At 52.9% G+C, this 12892-nt stretch overlaps 1 protein-coding gene across 1 annotated transcript; it reads left to right on the forward strand.

Annotated features, from left to right (window-relative positions):
* Window positions 1-1201: 1201 nt before the first annotated feature.
* LOC116951527 (suppressor of cytokine signaling 3-like) lies at window positions 1202-11780 on the forward strand. The gene is made up of 2 exons (XM_032970221.2): window positions 1202-2200; window positions 9774-11780. The coding sequence occupies exon 2, from the start codon at window positions 9957-9959 to the stop codon at window positions 10713-10715; it is 759 nt and encodes a 252-aa protein (XP_032826112.1). The 5' UTR covers window positions 1202-2200; window positions 9774-9956; the 3' UTR covers window positions 10716-11780.
* Window positions 11781-12892: the final 1112 nt, after the last annotated feature.

Below are 12892 nucleotides of genomic sequence, written 5' to 3' on the forward strand. Positions count from 1 at the left end.
TGTAGCGGTGGTGGTGGTAGCGGTGGTGATGGTAGTGATGGTAGTGGCAATGGTGGTGATGGCAGCGGTTGGTGGTGGTGGTGATGGCAGTGGTGATGGTAGCGGTGGTGATGGCAGCGGTTGGTGATGTTGATGGCAGTGGTGGTGATGGCAGCGGTTGGTGGTGGTGGTGATGGCAGTGGTGGTGATGGTAACGGTTGGTGGTGGTGATGGCAGTGATGGTAGTGGTGGTGGTGATGGTAATGGTGGTGATGGCAGTGATTGTAGTGGTGGTGGTGATGCTAGCGGTTGGTGGTGGTAGTGGTGATGATGGTAGCGGTTGGTGGTGGTGGTGATGGTAGTGGTGGTGATGGTAGCGGTTGGTGGTGATGATGGCAGTGATGGTAGTGGTGGTGGTGATGGTAGTGGTGGTGATGGCAGTGATGGTAGTGGTGGTGGTGATGGCAGTGATGGTAGTGGCGGTGGTGATGCTAGCGGTTGGTGGTGGTGATGGTAGTGGTGGTGATGGCAGTGATGGTAGTGGTGGTGGTGATGCTAGCGGTTGGTGGTGGTGATGGTAGTGGTGGTGATGGTAGTGGTGGTGGTGATGGCAGTGATGGTAGTGGTGGTGGTGATGGTAGTGGTGGTGGTGGTGGTGATGGTAGTGGTGGTGATGGCAGTGATGGTAGTGGTGGTGATGGCAGTGATGGTAGTGGTGGTGATGGTAGTGGTGATGGTAGTGGTGATGGTAGTGGTGGTGGTGATGGCAGTGATGGTAGTAGTGGTGGTGATAGTAGTGGTGGTGATGGCAGTGATGGTAATGGTAGTGGTGGTGATGGTAGTGGTGGTGGTGATGGTAGTGATGGTGATGGTAATGGTAGTGGTGGTGATGGTAGTGGTGGTGGTGATGGTAGTGGTGGTGGCAGTTCGTAGTCGCGGAGGCGACGGCGATGCCCGTTGGGGTGTCGCGGAAGTGAAGGCGCCGCGTGACGCGCTTTCCCAGCAGCCGGTGACGACGTCGCGCGTGACTCATTGCCAGAAAGCGCTTCTCCGTAGCAGCTGTTTGTTTCACTTCGCGTGCACCTCACTGGACTCCTACTCCCTCCTCCTCCCCCCGGGCAGCTAAATCCCCCACCTCCCCGACTCCCTCCCCAGGTGATGTGGCCAGAACCCAAGCCCGGCCGCCTTTGTCTCCCCAACTAGCTGATTTAGTTTTTTTTGGGGTTTCATACACACACACACCGTACCAAGTACTCGTTTGAGGGCCGAGTCGACCTAGGAGTGAGCCACAGTTTTATCTGGAGAATACGGTAACGCCACCCCCCCCCCGCCACTCCTCCACCACGACAAAGTTAGAACAGCACAGCAATGCTCACAACGCACAGGCGTTAAACGCGTGCGGCTCCGTGAGAATTAATAACGGCAGGCGTAAAACACAACTGTGAATGCGATGGGGGAGGCCTTAATCCAGCAGTGGATTGACCGTGGCTGATGTTGATGCTGATGAGCGGCGGTTTCGGGAGGGGTACATCCCAGCAGTGGACTGAGCATGGCGCGATAGGAAAATGAAAGCAAAAGGGCCCGGCCAACACAAATCAAGCAATGCATCTCTCGGCCGTCACATTAAGCAACGCACGTAATTTTTTTTTAATTTTCGGGGGTACCAAAATAATAAAAGAACACATTCCCGGCAATGGGTGAAGTTAGAAGCGATCGTGATGGTAGCTCTCAGATGTGCTGCTGCTTCTGCGGCCGTCTGGAACGCTCCCTCCGATGTTAGGGGGGGGGGAACCACTGGACTTTAATTAAATTATATATTTTTTATTGTTGTCCATTACCCCCTCCGCACCATCCGATTAGCACGGCTGACTACGAAACGGTTCGAAAGAAGTTCAACACACGCAAATTACGTACGTACGTGCGTGCAATATACACACACACGCGCGCCACTGCTGATGCTGTAGCTGCTGCTGCTTGATGACGATGCTGATGATAAGCTGAAAGCAGAACTAGAAAGCGCTCGTCGGTGGAGGCGGAGTGAGTCCGGAATTGACTGCCTTCCACGCAGGGGCGGGGAGAGAAGCGGTGGTGGAGGCGATATAAACGCGGTGGTTCAACCGTCGGCAGCTCACAGATTTTACATCAGACAAGGAGGGGGCATTGTTGGCTCGCACAGAAAGAGCCAGAGAGAGAATCAACCTCCAACAACGTCTCACCAACGGTAAATGCTTAATGTTTTATATATAGTTGTGTGTGCGCTGAAGTGTGTGTGTGTGGTGGGGAGCGGTGGCGCAGTGGTTAGCGCTACGCTGCGCTACGAACCTGGCGACCCGAGTTCGATTCCCGCTCACGGCCAACACCGCCAGTGACGATTATCTGAACCTAGGTCGACTCAACTGGCGCGATGTGTAAACATCGCCACTGGGGAGACAAAGGCGGCCGGGCGTGGTGCTGGCCACCCCACCCCCTCGTGTACCGTTCCAGCCTTCGTAGGTGCTCGCTAACAGCACTTGCCCCAACCAGTCTGTTACAGGCTATACGCGGGATCTTTGTCTTTGGTGGGTGAAATGTGGCGCAGTGGTTAGTCGCACTGCGCGACAAACATTACGTTGCAGTTGCGAGCTCCCCGCCCCAGAGTAACCCCGAGTTTGATTCGCGACCACGGCTACCATCAGTGGCGAGGTGTGTGTGTGTCTAAACCGATTCGTGGGACTGCTCGTGAGTGGCGTCGGGTCGATGCACTCTAGGGCTGAACGATTTGGGGGAAATATCTAATTGCGTTTTTTTTCTGACAAATATTGCGATTACATTTTTTTAAGTCGAGCTTCAGCTCAATGTTCACTGTGTAATAGATTTTTAAAACAACGTGATGGAGCATTACCACGTGAAACCATCAAAATATCAACCGCTCTATATATTCTAATGCAAGGATGAGAACTTAAAATCTATGAATTGCCTCCAACATGTATTTATTAAAATGTTTTAATTGACAAAAGAACAATCAAACATAGAAAAATTGTTAAGTTAAATAAAAAAAACGTTATAATAATTATAAAAAAAATAAACAATTCCAATAAGAAAGTAATAGGATGTTTCAAATCGCAGCCTTTGCGATTGGCTAACCGCATTGTTTCAAATTGCGATTTCGATTTGAATTCGATTAATCGTTGAGCCTTAATTCAGCCCTCTTGAGTGAGGAGCCGGTGGCCGTGTGTAAACGTCAGGCACTGGGGGAGACAAAGACGGCCGGGGCTTGCTGCTGACCACACCAACCTACCCCCCAGCAAGTACCGGTGCCGTTCTTAATGGGTGCTCGCTCGCTAAGAGCACTTGCCCCATCGGCTATATATGTGTTGCGTGCGCGCCATTCAGTCGTGCCACGCGCTCGTTGTAGGCTCGGTATGCACCACACAGGGCACGGTGTTAACTCACCGCTGAGTCAGCCTCTATGAGAGGAAGTGAAGGTTCGATCGGGGCCTCATTCATTCATCTGTGCCAGGGGTAGGTAGCCTGCTGCTCTGTTTTAAAGGACTGCTTCGCGACGTTAAAGAATTAGCGTCTCGTGGTCATCACGTGGGGAGTTGTTACCGTTATTTTACGATAAATCGTAACTCAGAGACAGAAGAGGCCAGCCTTGATTTAAAGCTTTCGTGACTGCAGAAATTAATATTCTTTGGGTCTTTCGGTAAACAAAACTGACACATTTTTTACAAGGAGTCATGTTTACATTGACCACAATACCTGTGGTCGGAACGCAAACAAAAAACGACAACTCTGATAATGTATGCACTGTCCTTGAAATTGATTGGTCCACACCCGAGACAGCTTTCTTTAGAGCCTCGTCTCACATGGTGTTGGACCAGAAGACGCCAAAAGGCGCACAACTCAAAGGCAATGCACCATCAGAGTATGATAGCTCCGGGTAAGCATTTACACCATTGGAAACCTCATTTGCCAGTAACAAAATATGATAATTGTTTTTTTACCCTTTTATCTGGCAACAAAACTGACACCTTTTTTTTACAAGGAGTCAAGTTTACATTGTTGCCAGATAAAAGGGTAAAAAAACAATTATCATATTTTGTTACTGGCAAATGAGGTTTCCAATGGTGTCTTTTGGTAAAGTCACCTAGATGGGTTCAAAGAAAATAACAAAAAACGACGTTTCGATCGCAACACAAGCGGCCGTCCTGATGAACGAAACGTGTTTTTTTGTTATTTTCTCGGAACCTATCTACGTGACTTTACCGAAAGACCCAAAGAATATAAGAGGCCAGGTTTGGCTCACATCCTGCTTGAGGGTTGGTTGTGTCCATCAATTCTCCCGGAGTTGACCAAGAATAAAGAGAAAGAGAGAGCACTGTTCACACCTTGTGTGGAAGTCAACAGTGGTTCTTCTTATAGATAGATCTTGCCTCCGCCATATCAATGTGGAATTTTCACCACCCCCCCCCCCCCCATGGCTCAGAGGGCTGTAAACGGAGGCTGAGCACCACCTAAACGCCAACTCTGAGCAAGAACCCACTTTGAACCTCAAAACATAGCGGGGGGAGGGGGGGGATACGTTATAGACAAAGATATATTTTCAAATCAAGAAATATATATTTATTTCCATACCTCCCCACGTCTGCCCGCCCCATCCATCTATCTCAATAAAAATTATGACAAATTTTAACAATCCACGCGCTAAGGTATGGAGGTTAGGGTGGGGGGGCATCGCTTTGACAAGTCTTCCACCCGCTGTTAAGCAGAAAGGTAATGGTGCCATTAGACGTCGCTTGGAGGGGACGGGGGTTGGTGGTGGTGTCTGTACGGGGATCGCAAACCCTGAATATGGTCCCGGCTTTTATAATGCCGCCACGTTTGCTCGGAAAAACGGCCTCTCTCTCTCTCTCTCCCGAGCCTCAAGGCCCTTCTCAAGGAGGCTCTTGGCGCCATTGGGAGCTGTTTGGCTAAATTCCATTCACGAGTGATTTGTCTTCACGCTGAAAGGAAATCGGGAGTATCCGGAGAAAATCCATCGTGGAAAATATACATTGGGGGAGAGAGGGTGGGGGTAACGCTTCAAGCCCCGCACAGATGGATTCCATTCTATATGCTGTCCTGTCATTGCCCTTCGCAGACCATCGAGATACATTTTTTCGCAGTTTCACAAGTTTACAAGATCCATAACAACGACAAAAAAAATCGTAAATCCTGCCACGAATTATCGTCAGGCCCCCCCCCCCTAACGGGGCTATGTTGCAATCCTACTTGCTACCTTTACCAGCGTCGTAAAGCGGATGTCACCGGCGCCCACACATTGCTCGTTGTCACAGCCAAACGTTAACAAATGGTCAATGGCTCTCTCTTGTCTATGAGTCACGTCTCAAAGGCCGTCGGTGAGCGGCGGCCTTCCTTCCGTTCATCTCTGGGCATCTGTTGAAATACCCCCCCCCCCCCAAAAAAAAAGAGCTTCCTAGGCTCGTCGGATATCTTGAGATCTCGCCACGTTAAACGCAAATCAACGTCGCTATAAAATGTTCGCGTAAGGTGACTTGTACCCGCCGATTTGAACACCCACTACCGAATGAGGGCAATCCCACCCCCGCCCCCATGCCGTACCGGTCGTGTGAGTTATTTGACCATACTTCACCACGCTGGTTAATGCGCTTTGGCGACGGGGGATGGGAGGGCAGGGGGGGGGGTGCTCAGGGCAGGTTCAGATATCACTAGCCACGGGTATTAGCCGTAGCCGGGAATCGAACTCAAGTCGCCTTGCGCCGCAGGTGCAACCGTTGACCATTTGTGTGCATAGTTATTTATATTCAGCGGGTGTGCAAACGGTGTCGCAATGGTTTACCCCACTGCACCTATGAACCCTACAAACCAGGTTCGATTCCCGAGCTTACAATTAAACATCGAGCGGCAAGCGATTTGCGAGATGCGGGACGGCCCTAGACTCCTCCGTCCCTGTCTTTCGCCGTCAAAGACCCCCCTCCAACCCCCTGTGTAGCCTGTCGGGGCAAGTGCTGTGAAGCGAGTAGCAACCCAGGAAGGCGGGCAAGGCACGCGAGGTGAGTGGGTGCTCAAGCATCACGCCACAACCTATCAAGTGCCGTCACAGTCAAGCGAATCCCCCAAGACAGACGCCGTTGTTGAAGGCCCTCTCGGTCACGCCAGTGGATTTGGACGGACGCGTCGGGCGGGGAATTCTTCCGCTCCGGAGCAAACACCGGGGCGAGATTCGCTGTAATCGAGGGGGTCGGCAAGGAGAAATTACCCGTAGCCAGAGAGCCCCCCCCTCCCCGCCACCAGCACCTTCGAGAGAGATCCCTCCAGTGGGAGGGAGGCGCGTCCGCTGGCAATGGCGTGAGCTGGCGATTTCGGCGCCGGCGCCTTTTACCGTTCGGGCTGACAACGGCTGGCGGGGAGTTCGTTCTTGGGAGATGAGCAAGGGGCCTACAAGTCTCCTCCGTCTCCGTCGCGTCTCCTGTCCAACCCGCACGTTGTGGGTCTTTTCCCAATATTCTGCACAGGCCGAATCTCTCTCGGCGTTGGCATTGCCAAAATCTCGAGGAAGCTCACTGTGGTGCCGCAGAGGAATCTCAGTAGGTGGTCCGTGGGTTCACTGCTCTCCCCGACAAGCACATTGTTGGGTTTGTGCAGAAGCCCCATGGGTTCCATGACAGAGTTGCGGCTCTAAGGGTACATTCAGTACCGACGACGGCGTGCCCTGTGCTCGCGAGGACAAAACGTGCACTTCCAGAGGGAGGGGTTGCCCCCCTTGCCCCCCCTCCCTTGTTGCCCCGCCCTTCCCCCGGGTTGCCCCCCCTCCCCCCACTCCTTTGCTTCATCCACACAGGCACTATACGCCTTGGCACGCAACATGTGCCAGCAATATTGGCTACATTTCACTTGAAATGTAAAAAAAAACCCCAGTTCATTTAGTTTGGCATAATTTGTGTGTAGGCATGTTGAACTTCTTTTATGCCACCGTACGTAGCCATCCGTGCAAATCGGAGGTGCGGGGGGTGAGAACAAACTAAACGCGCGCGAAGCAGTTATAAATACATGAGTTTTAGATGGTTTGAAAGTGCATAAAGCCTCCAGTGGCTTCCTAACATCGGAAGGAAGAGCGTTCCAGACGATATTGCCTCACGTCGATTGCCTTAGCCATGCATACGCATATTAAAGCAAAAAAAATACGGTCGCCATAAACGTTTTTAAAATGTAATTCTCATTCAGGCCCCATGCTGTTGTGTGCAGTCTCGCAAACCGTTATTGACTCTTAATGCCTCTGGCCTCTCTGTTTTATATGCTCTGAAGAAGGGCCATTGCCGCCTAAAACGTCACCGATTATACGTGTGATTTTCTTTCGAGGCCACAGAGTTATTGACTTTATAAGTGTCAACAATTGTGGCAACAATGAGGTGGGGGGGGCACTTATGGCAGGCTTCAGTTGAGTTGAACTGCGTTCAAATAACCTTTTTAGGTCACCTTCATCTGTGCTGGCTGACTACAACAAAGGGCCAACAAAGTAAAATCCCCCTTACAATAAAAGTAATTGTGAAATGCGTACACATTGGCGAGAAACTGAACGTCGCGATTTTTGTCGTGAAATCAACCCTATACGGTTGAAGCAACTGATCGATGCAAGGTGTCCCCCCTCCCCCCCCCGGAACTTTAGGGTGAACATATAAACAGATGCTTTGGGCAGGGCTCTCTGTAAATAAAGCATGAGTAAGAGTGTAAATGTTTTTTTGTGTTTGTGAACAAACTTTGCCCTACCGGCAGCCGCTTCCTTTACACGGTTAGCATCGCTGCCGTAATCACCTGCTTGGTCAAGATTGAATCCAGGTGGCAACTATAATCTCCATGGTCCATCCACACACCAAACAGACAACAGCAATCGATAACAACAAAAGTCTCGGCGATTTCCTTGCTGTAATGAGACACTGAGTGACACATTGGTGCATCTCTCCTGGTCATAGGCCTTACAGAAGCCAGTTGGTGGAAATTCTGCATTTCTTATGGTGGGGGTCATGGGATGATAGGCCGAGTCAACCATCGACCAGGATTTGTGCTTGTAACCTTCCAGTTGGGCGCTGCTCGCTCCGTACGTATGCACGTATACGTACGTTGAACTTCTTTCGCACCGTACGTAGCAAATCGTTGCTAATCGGAGGTACCCTGGCCACTGAGCCATCCAGGCCCGAAACCATCCATTTCGTAGCGTTGAGCGGCGCTTGCTAGAATCTGCCTTGCAAGATACCCGACTCAGAAGGGCGCCCGTCCGGTGTAAATAGAAAATAATTGATACGCCTTTTTGCCAAATCACCCGGAATGCACATGGTCTCATCAGACCTCGCAAGCTGTGCAGAACTGAGCCTTGATAGCGCCGAATTACTCCGTACATGGCGAGTTGCAATCACAGGTCGTGAGCATGGGGCGAGGAGTCGAGATCACGGATGACTGTGGGGAAGGGACTTCCAGACTATGAAGGCAGCAAGGGAGGAGTGATCTCCCGCTGAGTGGAGCTTGATTCGGGATTCTGACAGAAAGCTGCTGGTGCAGAGAGGCGGGAAGCGTGAGACGAGAGGTAGGAGAGTGCGAGGGGGGAGTAGAGTGAGATGAGAGGGGAGAGGTAGGAGAGTGCGAGGGGGGAGTAGAGTGAGATAAGAGGGGAGAGGTAGGAGAGTGAATGGAGGGGAGTAGAGTGAGATGAGAGGGGAGAGGTAGGAGAGTGCGTGGAAGGGAGTAGAGTGAGATGAGAGGGAGAGGTAGGAGAGTGCGAGGGGGGAGTAGAGTGAGATGAGAGGGGAGAGGTAGGAGAGTGCGTGGAGGGGAGTAGAGTGAGATGAGAGGGGAGAGGTAGGAAAGTGCAAGGGGGGAGTAGAGTGAGATGAGAGGGGAGAGGTGGTAGAGTGCGTGGGGAGGGCAGAGTAGCTTGGGTTAGGCAGGACAGTCAATAGGTGTTCGGATGCCTGGGGTGAAATACCAAATGAGGCCTCGATTACCTTTTCTGAGGCCCCATCAGATCCGAGACCGCCTGGAGCAGAAGGAGAAAGGCGTAGACAGAAAGAGGAAGGGGGTGGGGTAAAGAGCCATAGTTTAATTAAGGGCAGCATTCGGATTTTGAGGGTGAAAATTTAAAAAGGTCATACAAAATCACAGGGCATAAAAACTCCGCGATGTTTGTTGTGCACCATCGCACGGAGGTGTGGGACGGGTTTCGGGGGCATCGTGGGTGACGGGTTAAGTCGGCTTTGCCCCGCGTCGCTTACGCGGGTCGTTGCATTGCAGAAGTGAAGAGTTTCACTTTGTGAAACGGTGAAGTCATCGTTTGCATATGGGAGGCGTTCCACACGTGGAACCGGTGCTGCCAGTACATCGTTCACGATGAAGGTTGCGGGGAGCAGACACTGCCGTTCGCGTAGTCACGCACATGTTTCGCAGCGAACCTAACAAATCCATTAATCGCCGATACTAACGTTGCAGAGTACGGTCAAATACTCCCCCCTCCCTCGCCATGCGGACCATGGCAGGGAAGGGGGATTGAGAAAAAGACTGCGCATGTGGCAAGTGTACAACATTATCATCAGCTATGTAACAGGTCTCCAAATGTCTTTTTTAACGGAAGGCCAATTCCGTAATTGCATTTTCTATTATATTTTGCGTCGATACAACCAGCCTTCAACAACAATTGCTTGTCGAGATGTTATCAGGGGACCCCCATGGAAAGTAACCGCGGCATTCACCTGCAGGGCCGTCCACTCTCTAACGCCAGCTCCTCCTACTCCTTTGTCTTGCAGACCACCGGCATATCGGTGCCTCGGCCGCTCAAACATAGAGAGCAGCCCTCACACCCCTCGCCGAACAAACGCAAGCCGCTGTCGGCCGAGCGCCCCACGATCGTGCGGCCGCCTCGGAAGAACCGACACAGCAACGGCAACAACGCCTCTCTCGCCGCACGCGGACACGCATCCCCGCTGACCATGCGCACGACCGACTTCTTCAACGTGCCGCTCTCCTCGGCCGCCAACGCGGGGCCCGTCAACACCTCCACCTTGGGGCCCGCCAAGGCCCCGCGGAGGAACGCTCCGGCACTGGACGCCGCCAGCGACGAGCCGCCGCCGGCCTCCCAGCGGACGCACTTCCTGACGTTCGCGTCGGAGGCCGCCTTCCTGACGGTGCGTCGCAGCTGGCTGAGCCTCCTCGAGAGCGGCTTCTACTGGGGCCCGCTGAGCCAGGCCCGCGCCGCCGCCGAGCTCGGGGGCCAGGAGGACGGCACCTTCCTGGTGCGCAACAGCGCCGACTCGCGCCACCTCTACACGCTGAGCGTGCAGACGCCGCTCGGCGCCGCCAACGTGCGCATCAAGTTCGACGGCGGCGCCTTCTACCTGGAGACGGAGCGCGAGCTCGAGGTGAGCGCACCGAAGTTCGAGTGCATCATCAGCCTGCTCCAGTACTACATACGGCGCACGGCCGCGGAGGAGGAGGAGGAGGAGGAAGAGGAGCGGACGAGGAGGAGCGGGGGCTGCGGCGACGCTGCCCCGCCGAGGAGATCCAGGGGCGTGCCCCTGAGGCTGCGGCGGCCCCTCGGGAGGTCCCGCCGCCCGCCCAGGCTCGACCACTGCTGCAGGAGGACGCTGAACGCCTGCTGCGCTCAGTCCGGGAGCAACCCGGCACTCGAGGGGCTGCCACTGCCGAGCAAACTCAAGGAGTTCCTCGCCGTGTACCCCTTCCAGCTGTGAAGGCTTTCCCGTCGATCGCCGGGGCGGCGTTTTGGACCACCCGTGGCTTATCATCACGTGGCCAATTACAGCAGCCAAATGCTCTAAACGTCCTTCGATTCACATTCTTAACGTGCAGGGAAAAAACTGGAGGATCCCCATGCCACCACAGTGAGAGAGACACGCGAACTCAAAATTATTCAACAGGCATCGGGGTGGGGATGGAAACCCACGATGTCGCGTATACCGGGCGAGGTTGTTAACATCTCGCCTCCGTGAACGACGACTCCATCAAGCCACCCGCTGTCCTGCTCACCGATCGCGACGTGAACTCGTAAACAGGATCAGAATCTTTATTTAGGCTGGACATATGTCCATTGAACGCTCCTGCACTCCCGTGTCCCGCCGTGCGAAAGCAGACGTAGCAACCGTCGTCGCGGTCACACGGGCCTCTATTTATTTGCTGTATTTTTTTTTTACATGTTACACGATGTGTTTCGTTTCTAAATATTATAATATATATTTTTTGTAATAATAAACTATCGATATGACGGATCAGTCACGTCAGGGTTGTACAATAAAACTCCCCGTTACCGTTGGACATTTTGGGGGGGGGGGGGTGTCGGCAAATTTCTCTTTAGATGTCAAGTCAAAGCGGTGGTGTCAGAAGTGGAGCTTCGACGATTGTGCGGATTGGTCCTCCTGAAGCTTGCGATCCGCGCCTCAAATTGCGCGCGCGTGAGAAATTGGTGTGGTGCTCGACATCGTAAAATTACCGGTGAACTCCACGGAACGGTTGTGCACGTCAGGCGAGCTTAGCCGCCGCCGCTAAGAGTCTGCGACGTTTCACCGCCGCGCCCTCCTTAAAGATGGGACGGCGACGGGTGCGATATTCCAACGATTCATCGTCGTATCGCTGGGGGGGGGGGGAGGTTAATCGTTGGCTACCGAGTGCAACGGACGCGTTGTTCACAAACTGTTGCCATCATCACCATCATCCTTGTTCTGAACTTCACTTTTTTGCCAGTGAAATACCTCCACGATGACTATCTCGGTTTGTAATAAAGAGTTGAATAGTTGACCAAACGCCGACTTACTACTGTCGTTGTGTGAACGAAAGCAGCGTGTATTTACACAACAACACTCCGCTGCCAATAAAAGTTACATAAATCGAAGACAAAGACCCCCCTATATAGCCTTAATATACCTTAAGGGCAAGTGCTGTCAGCGAGCACCTACAAAGGCCGGCAAGATGCACGAGGGGGTGGGTGGCCAGCACCACGTCCAACTGCCGTTTTCACCCGAGTGGCGATGTTTACACACCGTACCGGGTCAGTTGAGGCTGAGTCGACCTATGGCAGGCCCAGGATCGGCTCAGATAATTGTCACTGGTCTTGGCCATGAGCAGCAATGGAAATCGGGCCAGCGGGTTAGCAGCGCAGCGCGCTAACCGCTGCGCCACCGCTCCCCACATGAGAATGACAACGAACCACAAAGATAAAAATATCCCCCGTATGGCCTTAACAGACTGTAGGGGCAAGTGCTGTTAGCGAGCACCTATAAAGGGCGGCACAGCACACAAGGGGGTGGGTGGCCAACACCACGCCCGGCCGTAGTGACGATGTTTACACATCACACCAGGTACTAATTTGAGGCTGAGTCTACCTAGGGAAGGCCCAGGACCGGCTCAGATAACCATAACTGGTGTTGGCCGTGAGCGGGAATCGAACCCGGGTCGGCAGGTTCATAGCGCAGCGCACTAACCGCGACACTACCGCTCCCCACACACTCACACACGCGCGTTCTCCCGTGATCACGTGGATTTTTCTCCGGGTGCTCCGGTTTGTCCCTCCACATTTAGAAACACGCATTTGGATTATTTGGCTGCTGCTATACATTCCCACGTGATAAGCCACCTCGTTCAGCTATCGTCTGTGGCCAGGTCCCTCGCCATCGGGCTCAGTGGGCCTTACCTGGTAAAATAAAAAAAAAAATTGTTTAGTTTTTATAAACACACAGGCCATTTCTGGCCCTGCAAAGGGACGTGTCCATTGGCAATCATCACCGAGGTGACGAGTTCACACCATCGACAGTTCTCGTCCACTATGACCACGAGAAACCGCGGCGATGAAGAGGTGCGATGAGATTGAGCGTTGCGGCAATGCAGGAACATGAGGGATGGCGGCGTGGTGGGGGGG

This window comes from Petromyzon marinus, chromosome 43, assembly GCF_048934315.1.
Source record: "Petromyzon marinus isolate PM22_M1 ecotype Great Lakes invasive population chromosome 43, UKy_Petmar_22M1.pri1.0, whole genome shotgun sequence".
In the NCBI taxonomy this organism is placed as follows: Eukaryota; Metazoa; Chordata; class Hyperoartia; order Petromyzontiformes; family Petromyzontidae; genus Petromyzon; species Petromyzon marinus.

Excerpts from the sequence above, each read along its gene's own strand:
- LOC116951527 (XM_032970221.2), top strand. The coding sequence starts at position 9,957 with ATGCGCACGACCGACTTCTTCAACGTGCCGCTCTCCTCGGCCGCCAAC.